The following is a 25,542-nucleotide window of genomic DNA, read 5'->3' as shown; positions in this document are numbered from 1 at the left end:
TGCCATTTTTATTTTTTATCTTGGATTTTGCTAATCTCATTGTAAGTATTCTCTTGCTATTACTCTTTATAATTATATTGTCATTACTCTTTCTTCTATTTCAAGTTATAGTTCAATTTCACTTCTCTTTTGCAATTTTAATTTCTTGTTGATGAATTTGGTATTTGATGTTTGTTCTATGCTTTCTTATGTTATTCTTGTTGATTGAGATTAATTATTGCTTTTAATTTCAAGTCTTTTTTTATTTCCCTCATGTTTAAGCTTTTTTCCCACCAAGTGTTTGACAAAATGTCAAACATGGTTTTAGGCTAAATTTTTGTTTTTTGGCTTGGGTAAAGTGAGCCGTTGGGTTCCTAGAGTTGGAATGTCCAACATTTAGTGTCAATTCTTGGATTGTTAATTGTTCTTGTTCCCATTAACGCTAATTTGTTGCTAAGGCAATTAGCAAGCAATTTAGGATTTGTAGGTTAAGAACACTTATGCTCATTTAACTTACCTTCCGATGTGAGGGTTGATCAAGTGAGACTAATCCATCATAATTGTCATAGTTGTGGTTCTAACAAGAAAATGACCCTTAGCTCACTCCAAGCCAAGACACCTTTTTATGCTTTCAATCTTCCATACATTGCTATGTTAATCTCTTTTATACTTTACTTGTTTATATTACATAGTCGGTTCTTTAATTTCTTTATTAGTTCAATCGTTACAAGTTTGCATGTTCTTTTATTGCTTTATATGCTCATTTCGTCATTGACAACCCCGTGATTATTACAACCGGAATTTGCACACTCGTTGCCCTCAAGTGATTCTTTGGGAGACGACCGGGGAGTCAAATACTCTCAATTTTAAATTGGTTTTGAGTTGTGACACATCTTGTGAATTTTCAATTTGATCGGTGATCGATTGTTTGGTTTGGTCTATGCTTGCAATGTTAATCCTCTTTTAGTGTGAAAAATCCAAACTCAAGCAATTGGCAATATCACCCGACATCATGCCACCATAAGGGATTAAAGGGCTCATTCTCTCTGCCAGGGGGACGCCAAACGTGGCTCCCCTGGCGTTTGGCATGAGAAATATAAAAAAAAAAGTTTGGCGCCAGGAGGAAGACTGCACTCGGGGGCTGCGGTGCCATACTTGCTACTTTTAAGTTTGGCGCCAGTTTAATACTCTTGGCCACAATCAGACACAATCTCATTGATTCCACCATTAATCAAAACCAAATCCCAAGATCCCTTTTCTTTTATCCTACCCTGTCTTATACCCCTTACCTATGACCCTTGTCCCCTCCCTTCAAATCCCCAAACATGCCATTCCCATACCCAACCTTTCATCCCTCCTTTCTCAAATATTCCTTTCCTTTTTCATCTTTTAATAAACCCCTACCCCGTGACACCCCAGCTCAGGAATCCTTCCCTTTGACCAACATTATTCCTTCCCAAGATATTCATCCCACTCCTCCAACATTGACCTGTGACCACTCCTCCCCCCCTCAACCCTCCTATACTCCTATATAAACCCATAACCCACAACAAACTACATACACTCACCTTCCTTCCCCCACATACCACTTTTTCCCTCTTCAGCAACACAAGCCAGCCACTCCCATCTATCCCCTTAAACACAACCACTTGCCCAACCGTCCCTCCCTCCCAATATCATTGTACCACCTTCCCCCACCCTCCTGTTCTGTCCAGCCCCTCTTCATTCCTTAATCCCTTTCTATTTTATGTTTCATTCTGAAAAAAAAAATTCAGAACAGAATATTTTTTTAGCATTAATCTTTCCTGCCTTCTGTTTCACTTTCTTCTTCCCCTTTGTATTTCTTTATTTTTCTCGGGGACGAGCAACAGTTTTAAGTTTGGTGTTGCCGCTTTGCTGGTTTATTCTGTTTATTTTCATGGCACCAAAGACCACCCAACCCTCCAAGAAGAGAAAAGAAAAGGAACCGGCCACTGGTTCTCATAATACACGATGCTTCTGCTCTAAATTACATGAAGAGCATTTTTATGAGGTTACTAGCAAGAGGCCTTTATTGCCGGAAGTGCGATTTAGTCTCGAACCGGATGAATATCCAAAAATTCAGCACCAAATTTAGAGACGAGGATGGTAGTTTCTGTGCAATCCGCACACACAGGTGGGACAATTAATGATTCAAGAATTTTATGAAAATCTGTGGATCACATACAAGGATGTATCTAGAGGTAAAGAAAGGAACCACAGAAGCTTTTTAAGGGGAAGGATAATTGATTTTAGCCCAGAGATTATCCGACAGACCCTCCAATTACCCCAAAATATGCCCCCACTTCGATCCTACAACAAAAGGGTGAACAGAAATCAGCAATTAGAGGCAGTACTCACTGATATATGCATTCCAGATGCCCAGTAGAAATTGGGGACAGAGGGGAAGCCGTGCCATCTTAAGAGTAGTGACTTGACTCCTTTGGCTAGAGGATGTCTCCACTTTATTCACCGGTCTATCATGCCCACAAGCAACCAGTCCGAATGCACTATAGACCAGGCCATTCTGATACACTGCATTATGAGAGGAGAGGTGGTGGACGTGGAGTACGTTATTGCTCAGCAAATCTATCATGTTGCCACTAGCACCATTCCGAATGCTAGGTTGGGCCTTCCACATCTCATCTACTGCCTTTGTGAGGCCGCTAGGGTCAAGATAGAGAATGATTTTCCTATTCCAGTCGAGAGACCTATCACAAAGAAGACTATGGAAGTGGTTAGGGAATATCAGAGACTCCCTATAATTGAACAGGCTAAAGAAAAAGCTCAACAGGAGCAGCCACCACTACCTCAAGGACACTACTTTCTACCATAAAAATACTGGCAGCAGCTCACCTCCTCCATTGAGCAGATGAGGATCACGCAGGATAGCCGCTGGCAGCAATACACTGCGTCTGTAGAGGAGATGGGAGCAACACAGAACAGCCGTTGGGAGCATCTTTGTACCACCCCTTGATGAGATGAGAGCTACTCAGGACTTTCAGCGGCAGGAGATTCATCAGCTGAAATAGGATTGCAGTCGCTTGAGAAGACCATACGGAGCACAGCCTGAGGAGAGAGATCCCCACTAGGGAGATTGAGGTGGCTTAGTTTCTTTTCACTTTCCACATTATTTTGCTATTTTTTATTAGGTTCCTGTTTTCTGTTATTTTGTTTTAATTATCGCATGATCATTTGTTATTTCAATTCCTAAGTTCTAGTTTAAATTACTATTTTTATTTTGGTGTTTGGTTTTATTTCTGAAAGGTGTCTCATGTATTGCTCACTGAGCTTGAATTCAAAAGAAAAGGAAGAAGAAAAAGATATATTTCATGAGAAAAAGAGTTTATAACAAAGAGTAGTCTTAATTATTTGAATGTGGTGGTATTCTTTGTGATTCCGAATGCATGACACGAACCGTGCATATTTGAATTTGAATAAAGGAATGTTGATGTATAAGGAACAGAAATTTAGAGAACTATTATGAATTCTCTGAAGTAGTGAAAGTTTAATCCTTAAAGCAAAAGAAACAGAAAAAAGAAAAATAAAAAGCAAGGTCCAAGGCTCTGAGCATCAATGACTAGGGAGGTCAGACATGATTAAAAGCTCAAAAAGTTGTTTCCCTAGTCATATACTTGTGGTGTTTTTGTGTCAAGTAATCCTCGAGACAGAACATTTAGAGTCGAGACCAAGTGCATTTAGCAGAGTATGCCAAATACTTTGAGCACCACTGTCTGGAAATAGCTGAAAGAAGAATCAGAACTTCAAGAGAGTTTCCTAGTTAAGTGCTTGTGGCGTTCTTGTGTCAATTAACCCTTGAGATAGAACATTTAAAGTTACGACTAGGCTCAAGGTGCAAAGCACCAATTAAAAGAGAATTAAAGGATATCTGTTGTGTTCAAGGATTAAACTGAAGTATAGAGATCAGAGAATTCATAATATTATCCGGATTCTAATTCCGAATGACAGTGACATTCCTCTAATTCAAAGGAGAGTGAAATGCCAAAACTATTTAGTATTACAATAGATAAACCTCACTTCAAGAAGAGACATGAGCCTAATTGAACTCTCACTTCTCATGCAAATTCACATATTAATTATATATTAATTTTGGTTACTTGAGGACAAGCAACAATTCAAATTTGGTGTTGTGATGCGTGAGCATCTCCGCTATCTTTCCTACTGAATTTGCATTTAAATTGCTAAGTTTAATCAAGATTTAATATATTTTAGCCACTATAAATGCTACTTTGAGTTGTGTGCAATTCTGTTTATTTCAGGTAGTATTTTAGACGAATTTGGCAGAGTTAGCATGAAGAAACAAAGCCACAGCAGAATAAGAGCTTGAAGCCAAACTTGAGAAACCTCAAGTTTGGCGCCAAGGATGAAGAATGGAGAGAGTGCATGCTGGCTGGTTGAAGCCAAACTTGAGAATACTCAAGTTTGGCACCAACCAAGAAAGAGTGAAGAATGCAATGCGGATATGCTCAAGCCAAACTTGAAGATGTACAAGTTTGGCGCCAGTGAGGAATCTCCAAAGAGAAGCTTGCGGACTCATCCACGCCAAACTTGAGGAAGCTCAAGTTTGGCACCAACAATGAATACTCTAAGGAAGGCATGCTGCCCATTCCACGCCAAACTTGAAGAAACTCAAGTTTGGCGCCACAACCAAGACCTTCAAGGAATGCATGCGTATAACTTCAAGCCAAAACTCAAGTTTGGCGCTAACCTCTACAAACAAGGTGGTCCCCAATTCGTCCAAAGGCTTGCACAAATCTTTAAGTAAATTTTGATTTAAACTTTTGTTTTATTTATAATTAGAAAAAGATATTATTTAGTTTTAGGAAATATATTTTACATTAATTAGGATTACATATAAAAGGGAAAATAATCAGCCCTTCAAGCTCCTCTCTTCTCTTATACCTCATTCCGCAATTTACAGTTTTACAGAATCCTAGTTTTCTCTTTGAACCATGAGCAACTAAACCTCCACTATTAAGGTTAGGAGCTCTGTCTATTGTATGGATTGATAATATTACTTTCTATTTTAATTAATGTACTGATTGATAATTCAAGAATTGTTTTCGTTCTTTATTTTATGAATCTGGGTTGAATGGAAATAACCTTGGTTCTAATTGAGTTATTGTATAACTTGGAAAAGCTCTTTACTTGAACAACATCTTGAAAACAATTTCTCCTAAACTTCTCTCTGGACTTAATGGGATACGTGACATATAATCCTCTTATATTTGGATAATTAGGGTTTTTGTGGCATATAAACTAGAATTGAACTTCACCCTCTAATTGGAATTAAGCAACCAAGGAATTGGCAGTTGATGAAGGTTAGAGGAGACTAAAAAGGTCTAAGGAATTAGGGTTTAGTCACATATAGTTTGCCATAAATTGAATCTTGCATGATTAAAATAGTTAGTATGAAAGGTCAATCCGGAAGATAGATATCTCTGAAGGCTTAACTGTTTCTCCATATATTATTCACAACTTGTTTACTATTTTCTTTTGATTCTCTGAATTACTATTTAATGCAATTGAACTTTCAAAACATCATTTTCTGTTTGTCTGACTAAGCCAATCACTCGATCATTGTTGCTTGATCCATCAATCCTCGTGGGATCGACCCTCATTCACCTGAGATACTACTTGGTACGACCCGGTGCACTTGCCGGTTAGTTGTGGATTATAAATTTCGCACCAATAACAACACAACAAATATAAACATCACAAAAGACACCAAACATGTTAAAATAGGTTAATGTTATAGCATATTCTGCTTTTTTTCCCAGTACTAAGCTTAAATTATAAATTTTTTTCATTTGGTATATCAAATTATTTTTTTTATTACATGCATTGGTAATAGGCAATAGTTAATTAGTTGGGGCCCAAAAACTACAGATGAAAGGTGAGAAAGCCCATTTGTTGAGGAAAAATACAAAAGAAGAAAAAGTGGCCTAAAAGGCAGATGCTGGCAAGTGGTAGCTGGGAAAACTTATAAAGAAAATGCCTCCACTTAAGAACTTAATTAGAGCTGAAGGTACCAAGTGCCTTGAAACACTAAACTGATAGTTAATTAGAGTTGAAGGTATCAAGTCCTCATCCTCCAATGTTTTACTGTTCTTCCCTGCTTTGGTGAACTGAGGAATTGTCCGCTATTGGACTACTACCAGATGTATTAGCTCAAACTCCAAACCTGGTTGTTTCATAGCAGAATTGACAAATTGCATCATCAACATGAAAATCAAGAACAGTGCTGAGTAGCAGTCCCAGAAGAAACACTAAACTGATAAAAGATGGAAGATATGCAAAGTAACAGTCAAATCCATCCAAAATGTATTGCATGAGTTTACAATAATATACATACATACAACATAAATCATTTTATAAAACTAGGGACTTCTTTGTAAATTGCAATTATAGTTATCTGACAATAAATAGTTAGCTCAAGAAATTTCCAACTTTCATGATTGAATTTTTCCTCTCAAAATAAAGTATCAAATTTGTTGAAGGACAAACCTCATAGAGGGTCATAGTTTGTTTCCATGGAGAAAATACACCTTGAAGTACAACTCCATCTGGCAACTCAATTTTTGCTGCAACAGTTTTAGGAATGGCAAAAAAGACCTTCACCTATAAGAGACATTTTTTTTAAACAGGAAAAAAAGTTTAGAGATATTTAATCTAAATAATTGGTTTGCCAGTACTTTAAATGCACTAAAGTACCCAAAGCTAATAGGAAAGACAATGACAAACAACTTCATCTCTGCAAAATAACAAATAGAGAATAAAACTGAATACATTTGAAGAATGAAGGTTATTAGATATCCACTAACAACTAACAAGGTATATCCACTAACAAGTTATGTTTGTGTGAAAATTTTCTATTATAAAATGGTTCGTATTTTCATTTCTTGTGCTAATAATGGCTTGTTGATATCTGCTACTTCTATTACTAATTCAAACCAACTTATGCCATCCATCAGTAATTACTAGATGCAAAAGAATGACTAAGTTTTCCAACCAACGGCCAGTGTCATGATTCCAATCCAAATACTTAATTAGTAATTATCTATTCACCTAAATGTAATTTCAAAATACAGAGAAGCTTCCTACAAAACTGACTATTAAAGTATTACCTGTCTGTCGATAGGCTTGAATTCAGGCTTTGCATCTATGTTGTCAGTAGAAGTTGTAGCCAAATTCTCACTTTTTGGAGATACTTTTTCTCTAAACCTGCATCCCAGGACACAAACAAAGGAAATGTCATATTATTTTTCTATTTTATTTCACTTAAATTCTAGCAAAGTTAGGCCACATTTAAACATAACAGCAAACAACAATACATAATCAAAATCAATTACCTGAGCAGCAGGACAAGGAGCTGGTGTTGATTATGTAGCAACAAACTGCAAAATGCCAAATATTCTAGTCTGCCCATAACTAGCAGCTCTTTGCCAATACAAAACAAACATATCTCCTGCTCTTATCCCCAACCAACCTCCTCCTCTTCCTTCTATCATCCCTTCTTTTCATCTCATGTGCTCCTCACATGACACTAGCAACCCCATGCCCCCGGTGCACCAATGCCACTGTCCCATTCCCACTAAGCACCAACCCAACCTGTGGTGACCCCGCCTACAAGATCCATTGTACCTCCAACACTCTCGTCTTCGACAAGCTCAACAACTCTTACCCGATCGAGTCCATAAACTCTCAGTCCCTATGCCTCGTTATCTGTCTTGTGTCGCTCCTGCCGAACACGTGTGTCACCACCGATAAGGTTCACCAAGGGATTCAACTCAACAATACCCTCCCTTTCAACATCACAAGCTCCAATACCATTGTTTACCTCAACTATACTCAAACGCTTCTTATGTCGCCGCTTAATTGCTCCCCCTCCAGCCTCTGCCATACCTACATCAACGTCACTGCATCCGCCTTTGTATGCAATAGTGGATTGCTGTGTTGCATGTTCTGTGCCGACAGCCCTAGTAACTCCTACCAGCTGCTTCTTCCGCCAGCGACGACGAGCTCAAGGAAGGCATGCAAGCGCGACTGAGTGCGAGACGGTGACGACTGACAAGATGGTGACGACTGATGACACGGAGAGCAACAAGGACCTTGAGTGCTTGACCGGAAACGAGAGAGGGAGAGAGCTTGAGATTGAGCCAGTGAGCAAAGAGATGAAAGCTCGAGCTTCAGTGAAAAAAGGGAGAGGAAAGAGACGTTATGGCTAAGTTTTTTTCTTTTTTGGGTCAGCTTGAGAGATTAGTGAGATATTAGGGTTGGATTTGGGCTTGGGAAAGGACAAAGGGATAAGGTTAGATTTTTTTTTTCAGGGACCTAATTGTATTTTTAAATTTTTAGGGATTTAAATGTCTGCAAAACAAAAAGTTAAGGATATATTTGTCTTTTTACTAAAAAATTTAAGGATTTGGATTTTCTAAAGTTTGAATTTCACTTTAGAGAATAAAGTGTGATCTCTCACCATTAATTTTATAGGTGGGCGAAAAATAAATATAAAAGAGAAATTATTTAAGGGTAGAAGATCACACTTTACTCTCTAAAGTAAAATTCAAACTTTAGAGGATCCAAATCCAAAATTTAAACATGATTCGATTCAGATTGTGTAATTTAATCGGATCAAACCAGATCTAATAATTATAATAAGGATAATTGGGTTTATTATTGTTGCTATAATAAACTAATTTTGTTTTAGTTTATTAAAAAATAAATTATTAATCAGTTCAATAAAAATATTCAATAATAATATGACACATGTAAATATTTTTAAAAATATATTTTTAATATCTTTATTAAAATAATCTTTTAAACACTTAAGATAAAACCGGGGTGACTAACAAAAAAATTATATTATTTAACAAAAATAAATATTAAAGATTGTTATGTATATTTTAGGATATAAAGGACTAAAATGTCTTACAGTCTTACTATAAAAACTTGAGGGACTAGGTAATTGTTCAAAAAAAAAAATTTTTTTTTTACTTTTTCATTCCATATTCTATTGTATCAAAATTAGGGTGGCAATGGCACCAATGGTCCCTCATCCTCTGCTCCACTGACTCGTTCTCCTGCTCTCTCCAGTCTCCACCCCGTGCTCACCGATCCTCCCCCTGGTGCTTCCACCGACCACCGCGTCAGTTCAGGTGAATCTCTTCCCTCATCGGCTGTTCTCTCTGTTATGCCTCGTTTCTGCTAATCTGCTGTGCTGCTTTTGTTCTATAAAGTTTGTAATTTTTTCCTTTGCAACCCGAAAAAAAATGAAAGAGAAGAAGCATTCTTGGCGGGGCGGGCTAGTGTTTGCAGCCAGTTCAGTTTAGACGGGGCGGCCGCCTTTCCGGCTGGATTAGACGGCCGGGGAGGGCGAGCATACCCGTTTGCAACCCAAAAAGAGTAAAGAAGCATTCTTGCGCGGGCGGGCTAGTGTTTGCAGCCCCTTCAGTTAGACGGGGTGGGTTGGCCCGTCCGGGCGGGCTTAGACGGATTGGGGCGGGCGGGCATGCTGGTTTGCAACCCAAAAAGAGTAAAGAAGCATTCTTGGCGGGGCGGACTAGTGTTTGCAGCCAGTTCAGTTAGACGGGGCGCTCTGGCGGGCTTAGGCAAGTCAGGTTAGGGCGGGGCGGGGCGGGGCGGGTTAGTGTTTACAGCCCTTCTGTTAGAAGGAGCGGGCCGCCAGCCCCGCATGCTTAGTCGGGGCGGGTGGACATGCATGTTTGTAACCCAAAAAGAGTAAAGAAGCCCGTTCAGTCAGACGAGGCGGGCTGGCCCGCCCTGGCGGACTTAGGCGGGGCGGGCGAGCATGCCCGTTTGCAACCCTGGTCAAAATATTGGTACTTTTATGTAAAATTCTGCCTTTTTCCACACCTCCGTGCTTATAAAACGTACGAGCTACTAACGCAACTGTCTTGTGCCACTGCCGATCGACTACCTCTTGCCATCGCAGCCGGAGCCGAGTTCTCTACCGACGCTTGCGCGCTGGGTTGAAAATTGGGTCTTCGAAGGAGACAACAACATGCTGCAAGTAATTTAAGGTTGTTCTTTTCATTTATTTCTTTTATACAGAAACTTCTTTTCATTTCAGTGTTAGGTTACGGTTTGGGTTAATTTTCTATTTTTGACCCTTTCTCCCCCTTAAATGTGTTATTCATATCAAACAATATATTGTGTTTCCCTTCTTTTCTATTCCTTTCCCTTTTATTTTCTTTGGGAATGGAAAGATGGTGCTGTTTTGTTCTGCACTTGGACTTCATAGTGAAGAACACTTTCTTTTGGATCATGCAAAATGTGTCACTATGATTAACCTGAAATGTAAAAAGGGTGGGAAACGGGAACATACGTTTAGGGAAAGTGCAAAAGCATTAAAACAATGTTAAATGTTAAGTTTCAAAGAAAAATGTGCCAAAGAAAAATTTTAGAGGTCAGCTGTGTACTTTAACTCTTTCAGTACACAATTCTATGTTGTTTATGTGAATTGCCCAGTAGCCTAAATTGATAATTATAAATTAGGATCATTGTTCATATACATTTTATTATTGCCCATGCTGCGCTTGTCAATATTATATGCTAACTAAATTCATTTTAATTAGGAAATATACACGCTTTTCAGCATTACAGTGACGCTCCCTAAACAAGTGTTGCACTGAAGTGCGCTATCTGACTCGCCCTCATCCCGGAATACTTTGAGCTTTCAAACTATCGGTGCTTGCAAAAATGCAATATTGCAATTTCACCCCTCTTTCTCCGTGACCAGCTCCTTCATCATCTTTGCTGCTACTTCTGAAACCGACATCTCTGGAGGAGTCTGAGGTATTTCTCTCACTCTTCTGCTTAATAAAGAAAGCTCTTTGAATATGCCGTATGTGAACTCCCTCGAATTGGTACAAAAGTATGATGGTTCTTGGTTTGATCAAGGGGAATGATTGATAGTTCAAAGATGTAGCGTGAAGGGATTGTGAGGAAGGAATGTTTTTGTGTAATGAAGGTGTTTGATGAAATGCCTCCAAGGAATATGAGTTCTTTGAATTTTATAGTTTTCTCCTTGTTTATGTTTACTAGGTTTAATTTTTGGAAAATGGAACTTTGTAAATGAAGCAAGTTCAATTGATGAATTAAATTTAATAGCATTTAAAATTCTCTCAAATTTTAAAATTCTTTATTTATCCAAACACATTTATCATGATCAGTACATCAAGGAACCATTGCTACACTTGAACCCAGATGCCGTTCTTAGGGAAAATCATGGCTACTGTTTCTTTCATTGATGTTTTTGTCCATCACTAACATAATTTATGGTTTTTTCCCCTTATAAATGTGCTTACTAATATCATAAATGTGCATACTAGAGCATTTGGCCAACAATTTTCTGATTGGACATGGCGGATTTTCTGACCTCTACCCACCGTGCCAAGTGGATCTTCACTCCTCAACAGTTGGTACTTGTTTCTTTCTATCATTTCTATTCATCTATGTTTCTTTTCTGGCTGTAAGGACTTCTTTGAAAAAGAAACTATAAATCATGACTCATGAGGCATAGTCTCTTATGTTCCTTCACCACTGAATGATGATTTAATTTCTGGATAAGCTCATATTATGCTTTACATGGAGATAATTTTAGATTTGTAAATTGCTGAGTAGGTTGAATTTTAATTCTTAAATGTGCAATTTACTTTTTTGTGCAATTGATGCAAAAGTTTGATGAAATTCTATTTTCTCCTGTATTATGTGTGCTTTATGGTTCAAGTATATCTGTTTTTGTCTTAGGTTGAAAAATATAGAGATGCTAGTCAGAGAGCCATACAAACTTTAGAGAAGGTATGTATACTTCTATAATGTGCTTGTGAATCCCCCCCGCCCTTTTTTTTTCTTTTTCTTTTTCGCTTTTGCTGTTCTTATAAATACATTTTTAATTTGCAACATTTTCAATCAGAAAGCATGGAGGTCAACATTTTTCATTTTTGGATGTTTGTGGTCTAATCATGCGGGGATTATTTTTTTGTTTTATTTTATTTCCTACATAAATAACGTTTCATTGAACATTTTTAAGTTTATATCTGGTTAATGATGGCTATTAACTTTTCTATTTTCTTAATAGTGTGGAGCAACTCTGATGGAAGTAGATAGTGATGGGACAATGTCATATCCTGAACCTCAGAATTCTGCGAAGGATAATGGTAAATGTGATTTCAGGATTCACTCATTCCTTTCTTAGGATGTTGATAATGTTCTGTCTTCTAATTTTCAATTGCTTTGGAAAATGCTTTGTGTTGCTCGTGATAGTTTATTTAAAATTTCTAACTGTTAAGAAGGGTATTATTTTGTGTCAGCTGAAAAGCATTCTCGGTCAAAACCTCTCAGTATTGAAGAAGAACAATCTATAAAAGTGTTTTATGAAAACAAGCTACAAGAAGTTTGTAAAAATTTCCACTTCCCTCATAAGATCCAGGTATGCAAGCTCCTCTTCAGTTTCCAGATTTTATAAACAGTCTGTGTTTATGAACTAATTTTGTAAACATTATGATATGTAGGCAACGGCCCTTATCTATTTTAAAAGGTTCTACCTGCACTGGTCAGTAATGGAACATCAGCCAAAACATATAATGTAAGGTTTGTGATTTGTCTCAGTCTATATATGTGATAACTGGTTCAGAGTACAAAGAAATAGAGTAATATACCTAGAAAACGGTGTGCATTCATTGGTGTTCTGGATCTACAAGAGCAGAGGGTGTCCTAGAGTCCCTGAAGTTTCCTAGTTCCTTCTGCACAGTTTTTTTTTTTTTTTTTTTTTAAATTCCTTTCCCTAATACCTATATCCTGTTGTCGTCAGGCGCTGTACAGCAGAGGCCCAATTTTGACTGGTCAGATTCCTATAAGATGACCTTTGGAGTTTGGACTAAAGATGAACAGTTACATATTATTTATAAGGGTTTTGCTAAATGATTAAAAAAAAAGTGGAAACCTTATAAGATTTTTCATGCATTCAGTTTATTGGGAATTTAAAAGTCTTAGGCTTCAAACGAAAACCTTTCTTTTTTTTTATTCTAGGGGGCTTGTGCGTAAAATCCTACTTTCGTTGTAATTGTTTGATTGATTACTTGTGCAGCTTGCTGTATTACAGTTCATCCAAGCCAGGGTTGTATTTGTAAATTTTAATTGTTTTTTCAAGGTTTAGTTATTTGGTTGGTTCCTGTGGTTTATTTGTAATTAGGTCCGTGATTTTGAATTGCTAAAGTTTTGTAATCAAGTCCTTGGAAGCAACCACCAAAAGAGGGAAGAAAAAATATATGTTCTTGTTATACCTTCTCCATCCCTCGCCATCTCTCTTCACCCTCACCTTCATCTGACACCAGCCTCCACCCAAACCAAGCAATGTTATGATCAAGATAGAGCTGATTGCCTGGCTTTAAATCTTTGATTTTGTTTTTTAGTTAAATGTTTTTATTACGTGTTAGCCTGTCAATAACTTGGACTGAATTTTTTATAGGTTGACCTGCATATATGCTGCTTGTAAGATAGAAGAAAACCATGTCTCTGCTGAGGAGCTTGGTAAAGGGATCTCACAGGATCATCAAATGATTCTCAATAATGAGATGATAGTTTATCAGGCATGGATAGGCTTAACATATCTATCTATGTATCTTTTTATTATTATCTTAACTTTTAGTCTTTGATGATATGAAATACTTGTTTTGTAGAGTTTGGAATTTGATCTTATTGTTTATGCACCATATCGTTCACTTGAAGGTTTTATGGATGATATGGAGGTATGCTTTGGTTGGTCAATGAGTGGAATTTTAAATTAAATTGTCTATTTTTTTTACATCATATTGAATGGCATGGTTTTTATATTTGTCTGCTATTATCATTGGATTTTACTACTGATCTTATTTTATGCTGGAATTTGTGATCAATGGCAATGATGAAAGGACTTTTGCAATGCAAGTGAGGACCAGCTTCAAATGTTGAAGGTACTACTCCTACTATCCAAAATACTGGTCTGAGATGATTTCCATATTTTTTCTTTTTTTCTTAAGGGGGAAATCATTATTTTATACATTTACTCATGCAAGAATACATTGTGATCAGTGTTTCGAATTGTGGTTATCATGGTGCCATGGGGAAATGACGTGGCGGGTTTTGGGGCCACCGCCATTATGCTATGGTGGTCCGCAATGTGAATGGCGGAAATTGGAGGCTTGGGTGTAATTTTTTCTTTTTGCATTTGATGGTTATTTTGGTCACTTAGGAAACCATAATAGCCAAGTTAGAGAGCTCAAATTCTCAGACACTAGCTTTAGCCTCTGGTTCCATCACCAACCCAAAAATCTCTTCCCTCTCTGTCGGACTCCCTACCTCTTCGCATCTGGAAGAACTGCCAATAGCATTACCGCTGTGTGCTGCGCTCCTCCTCCTCCTCCTCTGTTTTCCCTCTTCGTTGTTCTCTCTGCTGCTGGAGGCGCCATCTGCTGCTCGACGAAGAAGCCGTTGCAGCATCTCGCACCGCAGCATTTCTGCTGGCAGCAGTTGGCCCTCCTCCTCCACGCTAGATGGTTTTCTTTTCCAACTTTTCCTTCCCTCACTTTACAAAAACATTACCTTATCTTATCCTTTTTTTCTTTTCTTTTCTTTTTTAATATTTTGGTTTTTCTGGTTTGTTCCTCTCTTCCATTCAGTTTGAAGTTCTGAACCTGTATTCTTTATCCTTTATTTCAATTTACATAGGGTCACTACTCATGATCTCTTATGTTTTTGGTCTGTTATGACTTAATATTGTGTTTATTTGTTGAATTTGCTGAATTAATTGCATGCTTTATGAGTAGAAAGTTGCTAATATTGATAGATTTTCAGTCCATCCACCATTTCAGCCATTTCCCGCTACACCATACACCATAATCCTATGACAGATTTTCGGAGCTACAGTTTTGTCTGTTTTAACTGTTGTTTTATTGAGTGAATTCCAGGATGTTGAAAATTCAAAATAACTTACTTTTTCTCGTGATGTGTAGAGATTACAAGACACAGCTAGATTGGAAATTGATAAAATGATGCTTACAGATGCACCACTTTTATTTCCTCCTGCGCAGGTAGTCTAACAATATTATGTAACTTTCAGAACTCCGTATTGTATCTACTGTGTTGTGACACGAATTAATGAAATTCATTTTATGAAACGCAACCGATGTATTCAAATTAATTGATGTTTTGGAGAGACTGGTTAACAGAAAACAATGTTATGTTTCTCAAATATTTTGTCTAAAAATAGAACCAGGCAACAAACCAAACACCCTCTACAGTTTATCGCCAATCTAGTTCCAACTTTCTTGTTCAAATTAGTTATAAACCTTTTTGCCTCCAATCTTAATATCTATATGATTGGGTCTTTTAATGCAGTTGGCTTTAGCTGCTTTGCGCAGTTCAGTTGCACTCCATCAAGTTATTGACTTTGACAGGTACCTTATCCCTTCACATTTTTTCTTTGCAAAATTTGATTCTGAAACAGAATATGTCTTGGATAATATCTTGTAGTATTCTTTGATGAAAATTAATGTATTGGTTTATACGCTTTTCTACTATTGCAGTTATCTGAGCAGTTTATTTTCTCGTCAAAACTCCACACATACAATGTCCGAGCTTATTGAAGCACTTAACACAATTGATTCTTTGGTATTGTGTCTCATTTGAATATTTGTCACTAAGTTGAATATTTGTCATTTGAATATGGAGCCAATGTTGCCTGCATCTAAATATCCAGGTTATGAAATACAAATTTCCTTCAGATAAAGAATTGAAGCATATCAATAGGAAACTGAAGTCTTGTTGGGGTCAATGCTCTCATGACGAGTACTTCCTTAACCCTTATGTTGAATTGCAAGCTAGTCATTTACTTCTAAACCTCACTGCAAAATGTGTTTGAGATATTTCATGCTGTATAATTTTGGATTGCTTTACAGGGGAAAGAAGCGAGAGAAGAAATCAAAGCACAAGTCGAAAAAGAGCTCGAGTGAAGCACACAATGCGCCGCCTCCTGCCTAGGTTTATGTTTCCCTTCAGTCTAGCTATCCAGTTTCTGATTTTTCAATAGGGAATGGTTTTAGCTGTTTGAAAATGAAAGTTGACATGGTATTAAGGGAAGGGAAACAATGAAAAACTGACGCAGGCGTCTAGTGAGTCTGATTTTGTAATTTTTGTTGCATACGCATGTCCCTGAGTTGGGGTTCATATGCATTCTTTCAAATAATATGGTGTTTGAAATTCTTCAATTCTTAAATTCATGCTTGATGTTTAGAATCCTTCAATACTGAGGTTGCAATGTTTCACTCCTAGAGATGATTGGACTTAATGGTCGATTTTGTATCTTTAACATGCTGAATCATACTGGAGCCTTTTGTAATGACTAAGCTGCATATTTGGTCATAAAATTATTTTGCTGAAAATCTGAAAATCTGAATTTCATTTAAAGGTTTGGTGTTGGTAATGCATATTTTCTCTTTTGAAAATGAATGCTTATATGTGGATGGAAAATCATAAGCCCAAAAGCCAATGAGTCAAACGAGCCTATAAACAAAAGCCAGGTAACGTCTAAGGGTGTTCATTGTCCACTTCGGCCCGAAGACCCGGTTTGGGTTTGATCAATTTTGCTCAAGTTTGACCTGATTTTATTATGACTTGGTCAAAATCAAAACTTAAAAAATCGACCTGGGTAAATTATTCAACTAGGTTCAGATCAGTGTTTGAGTCACCAGGTCCAGTCCGGTTGAATTCAAAATAAAAAATATAAATAAAAAGTTCAGAGAGCTAAGAACATTTTCAAGGTATGTTTTGTTTGAAAATAAAATTATATATATTTTATGTTATCTTCATATATATAATTCAGTTTAAGTCTAAAATAATATAATTTAGATATGATATTACTGTGCCTCGAAAGTGATGAGGTTTTATTGGGTAGAGTTAGGTTACAATCCCAAAAAGGATTTAGTATATATTTAAGGTCGGATTCAGACAAAAATAAATCTAAAATCTGATTTATTTGGCTCATGAACACCCTTAAAAAGAATGAATTGATAAAACTATAAATGATATAAAATATGTATATTTAAACTTGTAATTTGATATCAATAACTAACATCTTTTCAACAAAACATGCTAATGAAAAGTGTGAAAGACAAAGATGGAAAATGAAATGTAATTACTAATTAGTAATTAGGATTAGGATACAGAATGAGGTCAAGAAGTCAGTATTGGGTCTACTCCATATCTTTAAAGCTTATATATAGGTCAACCCATAGTCCAACAACCTTATTTAGGAGAATCATCAAAAGGAGTTCAACTCCTAAGTAAGCTCGATTGACTTGAACAGACGAGCAAGTTAAATTAGTAAGACATGATTTATTTTTTTTGGTCAACTTACATTAGATATTGTTTAAACTTAAGACCTTTTAGTAAGGAGGGGGACATATATTGTCTGAACTACGGCTCATTCGCTGACATGACTTATTCAAGTAAGAAGAATATAGGATGTGCCATTTTAGTTTTAAAAAAAAAGATGCATGACTTTTTTAAAATAAATTTAATAATTATCAATATATGAAAATGTGAAAAAATTTGCATTTTTTTTCTTACATTACACATCTCATTTATAGTGGAACCAAAAAAAATATACACATATTTCGTTTATTGTGGGACGAGAAAAATAAACACATTTTTTTTATAGTATAAATGAGACAAGTAATGTTGTTTTGACACATATCTCGTTTACAATGCAAGAAAAATGTTGAGTACCGTCAAAATTATTGTTAGATTTAGCATCGAGTTGTACTGGCAGATTTTCTGACGGAAAGGAAGAGAAATTGGTCGCTAGAAAAGGTTTATCGTTGGAATGTATTTTCCATCGCAAAAACCGATGGTAATTGTTGGCGCGAAAATAAGACTCAACGGCACCAATGTTACCGTCAGATTTTCCGGTGGTATAATTTGCTGGTATAACAGTTTAATGAAACGTGTCGTTTTGGTGGTTTACTGTCGGAAAAATCCGACAGTAAATGTTGCTTAAAATTCAAATGCAGAACCCCCCTCACTTGTCCGAACCCTCTATTTCTTCTTTCTCTCTCTTCTGGTGTGCTCTCTCTATCGCCATCGAGAAGTCCTCATCGTCGTCGTCTCCGCTGCCTGGAGTACCCACTGAAGCCGCCGCTGCACATCGCCATCAATTCTGCTAGTGTATCTGTGATAGCTTCTGCCATGGTTGCTATTCATGTCGCTGTTGCTGCCGCCTCTGTCACCACCACGTTAAAGAGACCATGCAACCACTATCATTGAATTGATTGTTGGTATGGTTATTTCATTTTCACATATTAATTTGTGGCTTTATCATTTTGTTAGGGTTTAGTTTAAATCAGTGGCTAAATTTGTTTAACGAAGTGTGTGATTAGAGTTTGTTGTGTTAATTTAATGGATGTAAAAATCAAATAATGTTAGAGTAGATTAAGTAAGGTGAGATTAAGAATGCTTGAGTTGTTGAAAGATTTTAGTGGAGTTTAGTGAATGAGTTTTTTTTCAATTGCATTAAACTTATGTCGCTTATTTTTGGCATGTTTTTGGTTCGTTTGGTGAAATTAGAATTAGGTTATAATTAATTGGACTAATGAATTTTACTTATTCTTTCAAATTTGTTTCTAATTTAGTTTTAACTTGTGAATTTAATACATTGTCCCTTTTATCAAGATGGTGCTATTCTCTCTGAAATCAGTTGGAGTTTGCTTTTTTTGTTGTTTCTGCAATAATATTCTAGGTTAGTTTTTTATCTTTGAATATAATGAATTGTTTAAATTTTAAGTCGGACTTACTTTTTCTAGAATATAGTTTTAGGACGAAAGTGAGAGAAGGTTGTGTAGTAGCACCTTCTCGAAACCCTTGTTTGCTGAAAATTTATGGAGTTATAAGAGGTTGCGCACTAGAATGGTTAGGATTTCAAATTTTGTTGAATGCGTGTACGTTATAATTTATGCCTGCAGCTGTATTTTATGTGAAAACTATTATATTTATTTCATGGATATCTTTGAATCAAGGAGAAATTATGCCAAATTGTTTAAAACATGTTTGGTTTGTCAGAAAAAAATAATTGTATTCAGCGGGAGAGTTTAATTACAAGATAGCCTCTACCGAATTTTCTAAAAAATTGAATAATTTGTCTTGTTCATTGAATTCTAGGATGTGTGTTTTAATTTGTTTCCAAGTCATTGTTTATGGACGTATGAGAGGAATAATGGTGGTCGGGGAGTTTAAATTCTGAATTCTTTGAGGAGGATGATGCGTTTGTCGTGCATGTCTTCAACATAGAACCGTTTGGATCTAAAGGGGGTATCTAGGTGTCTGTGTCAAAAGTGTCGGCTGACTAAGTGATTAGGACCTGCATACATAACGCTTCACCTCTACCATAATGGGTTCAAAGATGGTTATTAGATTTGGACGAAATACGGAGAAGTGGACGAGTAGGGAATTAATCAGTCTGCATCTAATTTGAATAGGTTCGGTTGTCAATCAAGGAGGTTTCAGGTGGTGAGAAACCTAAAAATGGATAAAATGAGTTGGGAGGCTAACCAAGAGAGATACAGCGAGATGGTGTGTGATGTAACAGATATTATAGAATTGTAAGAGGCTGAAGAAGAGCCTAACTCGGAAGCGAAGACATTTTATCATATGTTAGAATTTGCTACGAGCTGCTTAAAGAGAATTCCAATGAAATGGATGCACTACTTGTCCTTAATCCCTATGCTGAAACGATTGTATGCATCGATGAGTTCATCCCCTCACATGACCTGACATAGTAACAACAAGAGAGATGATAAAATTATGACGCATACGTCACACAGAGAAGCTTGGAAGCATTTTGATTGGGTCCATCCTATATTTGCAAGAGATCCCAGAAATATTAGACTAGCTTTATGCTCTGACGGGTTCGCATCGAATTCCAATTTTGATAACGCGTACTCTTATTCGCCTGTAGTCGTGGCGCCTTATAACTTGAGTCCTGAAATGTGCATGAAGGACCCATACATGTTTCTAACTTGCATCATACCTGGTCCTAGCAATCCAAAGGCCAAAATAGATGTCTTTTTGTAGCCCTTGGTGAATGAGTTAAAGAAGTTATAGATTGATGGTGTAGAAACATATGATATTTTGATGAAGACAAACTTTCAACTACAAGCTGCATTGATGTGGACCATTGACGAATTTCCTACATACGGCATGTTGTCAGGTTGGTCCACTCATGACAGAATGACATGCCCCATTTGTATGGAGGATATGAAGGCATTATGGTTTCCAAATGGCGGTAAAAATTCGTGGTTTGATTGCCATAAAAGATTCTTTGACTTTGATAATCCTTTTCGGTGTAACAGGGACTCGTTTAAAAAGAATAAAATTGAACACGAAGAGGCACCTATGAGGTTGGATGGTAGGCAAGTTTGGCAACGTGTCCATAGAATCCCAAGGATCGTCGATAATGGGACAGGTTTGAGACCTCCGGGATATGGCCAGGAGCATAATTGATTAAACAGAGTATATTTTAGGAGTTGCCTTATTGGAAAGACAATTTGGTTCGGCATTGTCTTGATGTGATGCACATTGAAAAATGTGTTTGATAATATCATGTACACAATAATGGACGATGAGCGAACAAAGGACAACGATAAGGCTAGGTTAGACTTGGTGGACATTTGCAGACGGCCAGATCTGAACTTAAAGAGATTTGATAATAGGCAGTGGGATAAACCAAAGGCAGTATTCTCTCTAACGAAGGAGCATAGACTAAATGTTTGTCAGTGGATTAGAGGGTTAAGGTTTCTTGATGGTTACGCCCTGATGAGCGGATAATTTGTACGCTCTTTGGCATTATTTTTAGTATGTTTTTAGTATAATTTAGTTAGTTTTTAGTATATTTTTATTAGTTTTTAATTAAAATTCACTTTTCTGGACTTTACTATGAGTTTGTGTGTTTTTCTGTGATTTCAGGTATTTTCTGGCTGAAATTGAGGGACCTGAGCAAAAATCTGATTCGGAGACTGAAAAGGACTGCAGATGCTGTTGGATTCTGACATCCCTGCACTCGAAGTGGATTTTCTGGAGCTACAGAAGCCCAATTAGCGTGCTCTCAACGGCATTGAAAAGTAGACATTCTGGGCTTTCCAGCAATATATGATAGTCCATACTTTGCCCAAAATTTGATGGGCCAAACCGGCGTTCAAAGTCACCTTCAGAATTCCCAGCGTTAAACGCCGGAACTGGCACCAAAGTGGGAGTTAAACGCCCAAACTGGCACAAAAGCTGGCGTTTAACTCCAAGAAGAGTCTCTACACGAAAAAAGCTTCAATGCTCAGCCCAAGCACACACCAAATAGGCCCGGAAGTGGATTTTTATGTCTTTTACTCATCTTTGTAATTCTTAAGCTACTAGTTCCCTATAAATAGGACCTCTTACTATTGTATTTTCATCTGGGTAGCTATCTTTAGTCTTATGCTATCTTAGATCATTGGGGGCTGGCCTCACGGCCATGCCTAGACCTTGTTCTTATGTATTTTCAACGGTGGAGTTTCTACACACCATAGATTAAGGTGTGGAGCTCTGCTGTACCTCGAGTATTAATGCAATTACTATTGTTCTTCTATTCAATTCAGCTTGTTCTTATTCCAAGATATTCATTCGCACTCAAGAACTTGATGAATGTGATGATTATGTGACGCTCATCATCATTCTCACTCATGAGCAAGTGACTGACAACCACTTCTGTTCTACAAGCAAACAAGGCTCTAATGTTTATCTCTTGGATTCTTTAACCGGAATCTTCGTGGTATAAGCTAGAATTGATGGCGGCATTCAAGAGAATCCGGAAGGTCTAAACCTTGTCTGTGGTATTCTGAGTAGGATTCAATGATTGAATGACTGTGATGAGCTTCAAACTCGCGATTGTGGGGCGTTAGTGACAGACGCAAAAGAATCACTGGATTCTATTCCGACATGATCGAGAACCGACAGCTGGATAGCCGTGCCGTGACAGGGTGCGTTGAACATTTCCACTGAGAGGATGGGAGGTAGCCACTGACAACGGTGAAACCCTTACATACAGCTTGCCATGGAAAGGAGTAAGAAGGATTGGATGAAGACAGTAGGAAAGCAGAGAGACGGAAGGGACAAATCATCTCCATTCGCTTATCTGAAATTCTCACCAATGAAATACATAAGTATCTCTATCTTTATCTTTTATTCATATATCATCCATAACCATTTGAGTCTGCCTGACTAAGATTTACAAGGTGACCATAGCTTGCTTCATACCAACAATCTCCGTGGGATCGACCCTTACTCGCGTAAGGTTTATTACTTGGACGACCCAGTGCACTTGCTGGTTAGTTGTGCGAAGTTGTGTTTATTCCATGGTATTGAGCACCAAGTCTTTGGATTCATTACCGAAGATTATTTGAGTTGTGAAAAGTAGTGATCACAATTTCGTGCACCACGCCCCTAACTTGAGCAGGTGTGCAAACGTGTCACATGGTAGACTTGCTGGGTTAAAGAGTCATGATTCACTACAAGAAAATGAAATATTTGTAACAAAAAATTTGTATCAAATTTAAAATTGTTACAAATTATAGATTTTTTGTAACAATAATTAGTTATTGTTACAAAATAAAAATATTTTGTAACAATAAAAAAATTTGTTACAAAACATTTCAATATTTTGTAACAACTTGATTTCTTTTGTTACAAATTATGTTGGCTTTCGTATCGAATTGTTGTTTTGTTACAAAATGTTATAATGTTTTGTAACAAAAGAATATATTGTTGCAAAAATTCAAAATATTTTGTAACAAAATATCTATTTGTTTCAAAAGTTCTAAATATTTTGTAATAAAAAATTAATTTGTCACAAAATACAATATTATTGTAACAAGTTATTTATTTGTCACAAAATTCAAAGATTTTTTGTAACTAATAAAAAATTATGTTTCAACATACTAAATGTAAGACTTTGAATTTTTAAAAATTAACATAATAAGTTATTTATGATTTATTATATTTATTTAAGATTTTATATTCAAAAGTTTATTTTACTAAAAATATTTAAGTCAAATTAATGATAGTTTGAGTTTAAAATTATTTTAAAAATTAAATAATAAATTATTTATTATTTATTATATTTATTCAAAATAAATTTTTAGAGATTTATATACTAAATGGAATATTTTTTTATTTATAATTTAAAATATTAATAAAATAATATTTTAAGAATTACTCTAATTCTTAAAATTAAAATACTTATTTAAAAATAATTTAAAAATTTATAATTAAATAATATCTTTATATAACTATTATTAAATTAAAATTAATTTTTAGTTATTATACTATCTTTATTTTTATTAAAAATATTTAAGTTACTCAATCCTCTAACCCTATCTTTTTCTTATAAGACTCAGAATTTTCGAAAAATGTTATTATAAGTTAATTTCAATTTATTAAAGAGTTTATTTTTAGAAATTATTGTATTAAAAATAATTAAATTAAAATTTGATAATTAAATTAAAAATTTTACTTAATCTTATAATATTAAATAATTTTCCATATTTAAACGATAAAACTTAATAGTTGTAAAAGAATAAGAATTTTATATGATTCGAGTTAAATAATTAATATTTTATAATTTAATACTCATATTTTGAAAAACAAAGAGAATTAATCATATTATGTCTAATTTTTTTTTTGAATTAGAATATTTATTAAAAAATAATTTATATATTGATGAACAAATAATACTTTTTTTAAAGATAATTTTATTAGATTAAACTTAGTTTTTAATATCATTTTATATTCTAATTATATTGTCAATTGTCCTCAAAATAAAACCTAATTTACTAAATACTTCCTAAGACTCTAACCCTAATTTCCCCCTTCCCTTCAGCCGCCACACCCTTTTCAACTTTTCCTTCCTTCCAAAATCACACAGATCCAGTACATAGCAGCAGAAAAAAGATAAAAAAAGAAATCAGTAGAAAGAAAGAAAGAAAGAAAACGTTGTGGGAGAGAGGGAGAAACGGAGTTAGAGAAGAGAAGAGAGGAGAGGGGGACGGCCAGCGCTGGTGGGCCGAGCTGCTCGCCGCCATCGTTGCTAGCACCGACACGGAGGAGGGAGCCAGAGGAGAAGAAGCACAATGCCGCAGATGAAGCTCACCACCGCTGCACCACGCCTCTTCTGTGAAACTCGTCGCCGCCGTCCTTCTCGCTATGAAACCACCGCCGCCATCGCCATCATGACGGGCTGCTGCTTCGCGTGACGCCGCCGCCGCCGCCTCTGAGTCCATCGCCGTCAAGCAGAGCCACGGGCAGAGACAGGATCCCCAGGTGAGAGATAGAGAACCTGGGAGGGCCGCGACCAGTCCAGCCGCCGCGACCAGTCACCGGCATCGTCTTTGTCTGAACCACCGCCAGATCCGTCACTGCCGAAGCTTCTGGCTACGCCTCTGCCGTCGGTGGAGCTTGCCGTTACTGAGATCATTGTTGCTGCTGCTCCAAGAGTAAAGTTGTTGCTACTAGGAATTAAAAACAAACGAAGGGTTTATTGCGATTAATTACCGACTTTCGGCTAATTGAGGTAGGGAATTTTATTTTGAAATTAACTGTTTTAATTTATGAATGCCATGGAAGTCTAGGTTTAAATTTTTAGAACTTCTAATTAGGGATATTGTTTTTGATTATCAGAACTTGTGAATATTAGGGCTGTTGATTATTGTTCTGTGTTGTTCTTTGTTGCCGGCATGGGACTTTATGTAGAGTCTAAAAAGGTATGTAATTTCCGTCATCTAGCTTGCTTCATGATCCTTGCATTTGTTTTTGGAATTCACTTTAAGAGGTTTATGAATTATAAAATTGTTTGAAGCTCATGAATGTATATTAACATGAACTTTCATATTCATTCAAATAAAGTGAATACTAATATGATGGATGGAATCATATATTGATTTATTATATATATGGAATTAAAATTGATGAGATGCTGTTAAATACTAATCTTTAAAGCCATCTGCATCCAAGTTATGTAGCTGAAGTGATAGCAAGAAGAAGATACATGTAAAATAAAATGTGAATATTCTTGTAAAGAGATTTTCAAAGAAAAAATACTATGAAGTGATAGTTTCTCTTATTATAAGGTAAATGGGCATCACTAATTCATCAGAGACTTAGTACTTATTAGTAATAGAGGATTAGTTCATAATCTGAGTCATTGGATTGACAAAAATCTTTTTAGTAATGCAGGAGACAATAATTCATTCAATCTTACTGCTGTTTGTGATTATTCATGGTAAATGTGCTGCTGTCCTATTATTCTTTATGTTTTTGTGGCTTAATTGTGATTAGATTGTGACTATCTTGATCAAATTATTGAGGATTGTTGCCTCCAGATTTGGTTGCTCCAATTGAATATCTATAGTTTTTGTTTTCATGATTTGTTGGTTTGTTTGTGATTAT

The 25,542-nt window shown here is 36.3% G+C and overlaps 2 protein-coding genes across 2 annotated transcripts; one reads left to right on the top strand and one right to left on the bottom strand.

The window, feature by feature from the left end:
• Positions 1-5,800: 5,800 nt before the first annotated feature.
• On the bottom strand, positions 5,801-8,256 carry LOC130951384 (uncharacterized). The gene is made up of 4 exons (XM_057880033.1): positions 7,371-8,256; positions 7,146-7,242; positions 6,526-6,639; positions 5,801-6,202 (listed from the first exon to the last, which is right to left on the bottom strand). The coding sequence occupies exons 1-4, from the start codon at positions 7,445-7,447 to the stop codon at positions 6,185-6,187; spliced, it is 306 nt and encodes a 101-aa protein (XP_057736016.1). The 5' UTR covers positions 7,448-8,256; the 3' UTR covers positions 5,801-6,184.
• A 724-nt stretch (positions 8,257-8,980) lies between these two features.
• On the top strand, positions 8,981-16,485 carry LOC130950545 (cyclin-H1-1). The gene is made up of 16 exons (XM_057879069.1): positions 8,981-9,176; positions 9,974-10,061; positions 10,617-10,836; positions 11,373-11,462; positions 11,791-11,841; positions 12,122-12,200; positions 12,354-12,472; positions 12,555-12,628; positions 13,511-13,631; positions 13,722-13,790; positions 13,953-13,994; positions 15,033-15,110; positions 15,418-15,476; positions 15,606-15,690; positions 15,779-15,867; positions 15,978-16,485. The coding sequence occupies exons 4-16, from the start codon at positions 11,403-11,405 to the stop codon at positions 16,057-16,059; spliced, it is 1,008 nt and encodes a 335-aa protein (XP_057735052.1). The 5' UTR covers positions 8,981-9,176; positions 9,974-10,061; positions 10,617-10,836; positions 11,373-11,402; the 3' UTR covers positions 16,060-16,485.
• Positions 16,486-25,542: the final 9,057 nt, after the last annotated feature.

Source organism: Arachis stenosperma, chromosome 9 (genome assembly GCF_014773155.1).
Source record: "Arachis stenosperma cultivar V10309 chromosome 9, arast.V10309.gnm1.PFL2, whole genome shotgun sequence".
In the NCBI taxonomy this organism is placed as follows: domain Eukaryota; kingdom Viridiplantae; phylum Streptophyta; class Magnoliopsida; order Fabales; family Fabaceae; genus Arachis; species Arachis stenosperma.
This window is presented reverse-complemented; position numbering and strand designations above follow the sequence as displayed.

What these genes read in the sequence shown, in the direction of transcription:
- LOC130951384 (XM_057880033.1), bottom strand. Translation starts at nt 7,447, where the DNA reads ATGGGCAGACTAGAATATTTGGCATTTTGCAGTTTGTTGCTACATAAT. An exon ending in CTCCTTGTCCTGCTGCTCAG is followed by an intron (nt 7,243 to 7,370) that starts GTAATTGATTTT and finishes CCTGGGATGCAG; the next exon opens with GTTTAGAGAAAAAGTATCTC. An exon ending in TCAAGCCTATCGACAGACAG is followed by an intron (nt 6,640 to 7,145) that starts GTAATACTTTAA and finishes TGTCTCTTATAG; the next exon opens with GTGAAGGTCTTTTTTGCCAT.
- LOC130950545 (XM_057879069.1), top strand. Translation starts at nt 11,403, where the DNA reads ATGGCGGATTTTCTGACCTCTACCCACCGTGCCAAGTGGATCTTCACT. An exon ending in CCATACAAACTTTAGAGAAG is followed by an intron (nt 11,842 to 12,121) that starts GTATGTATACTT and finishes TTTTCTTAATAG; the next exon opens with TGTGGAGCAACTCTGATGGA. An exon ending in ATGAGATGATAGTTTATCAG is followed by an intron (nt 13,632 to 13,721) that starts GCATGGATAGGC and finishes CTTGTTTTGTAG; the next exon opens with AGTTTGGAATTTGATCTTAT.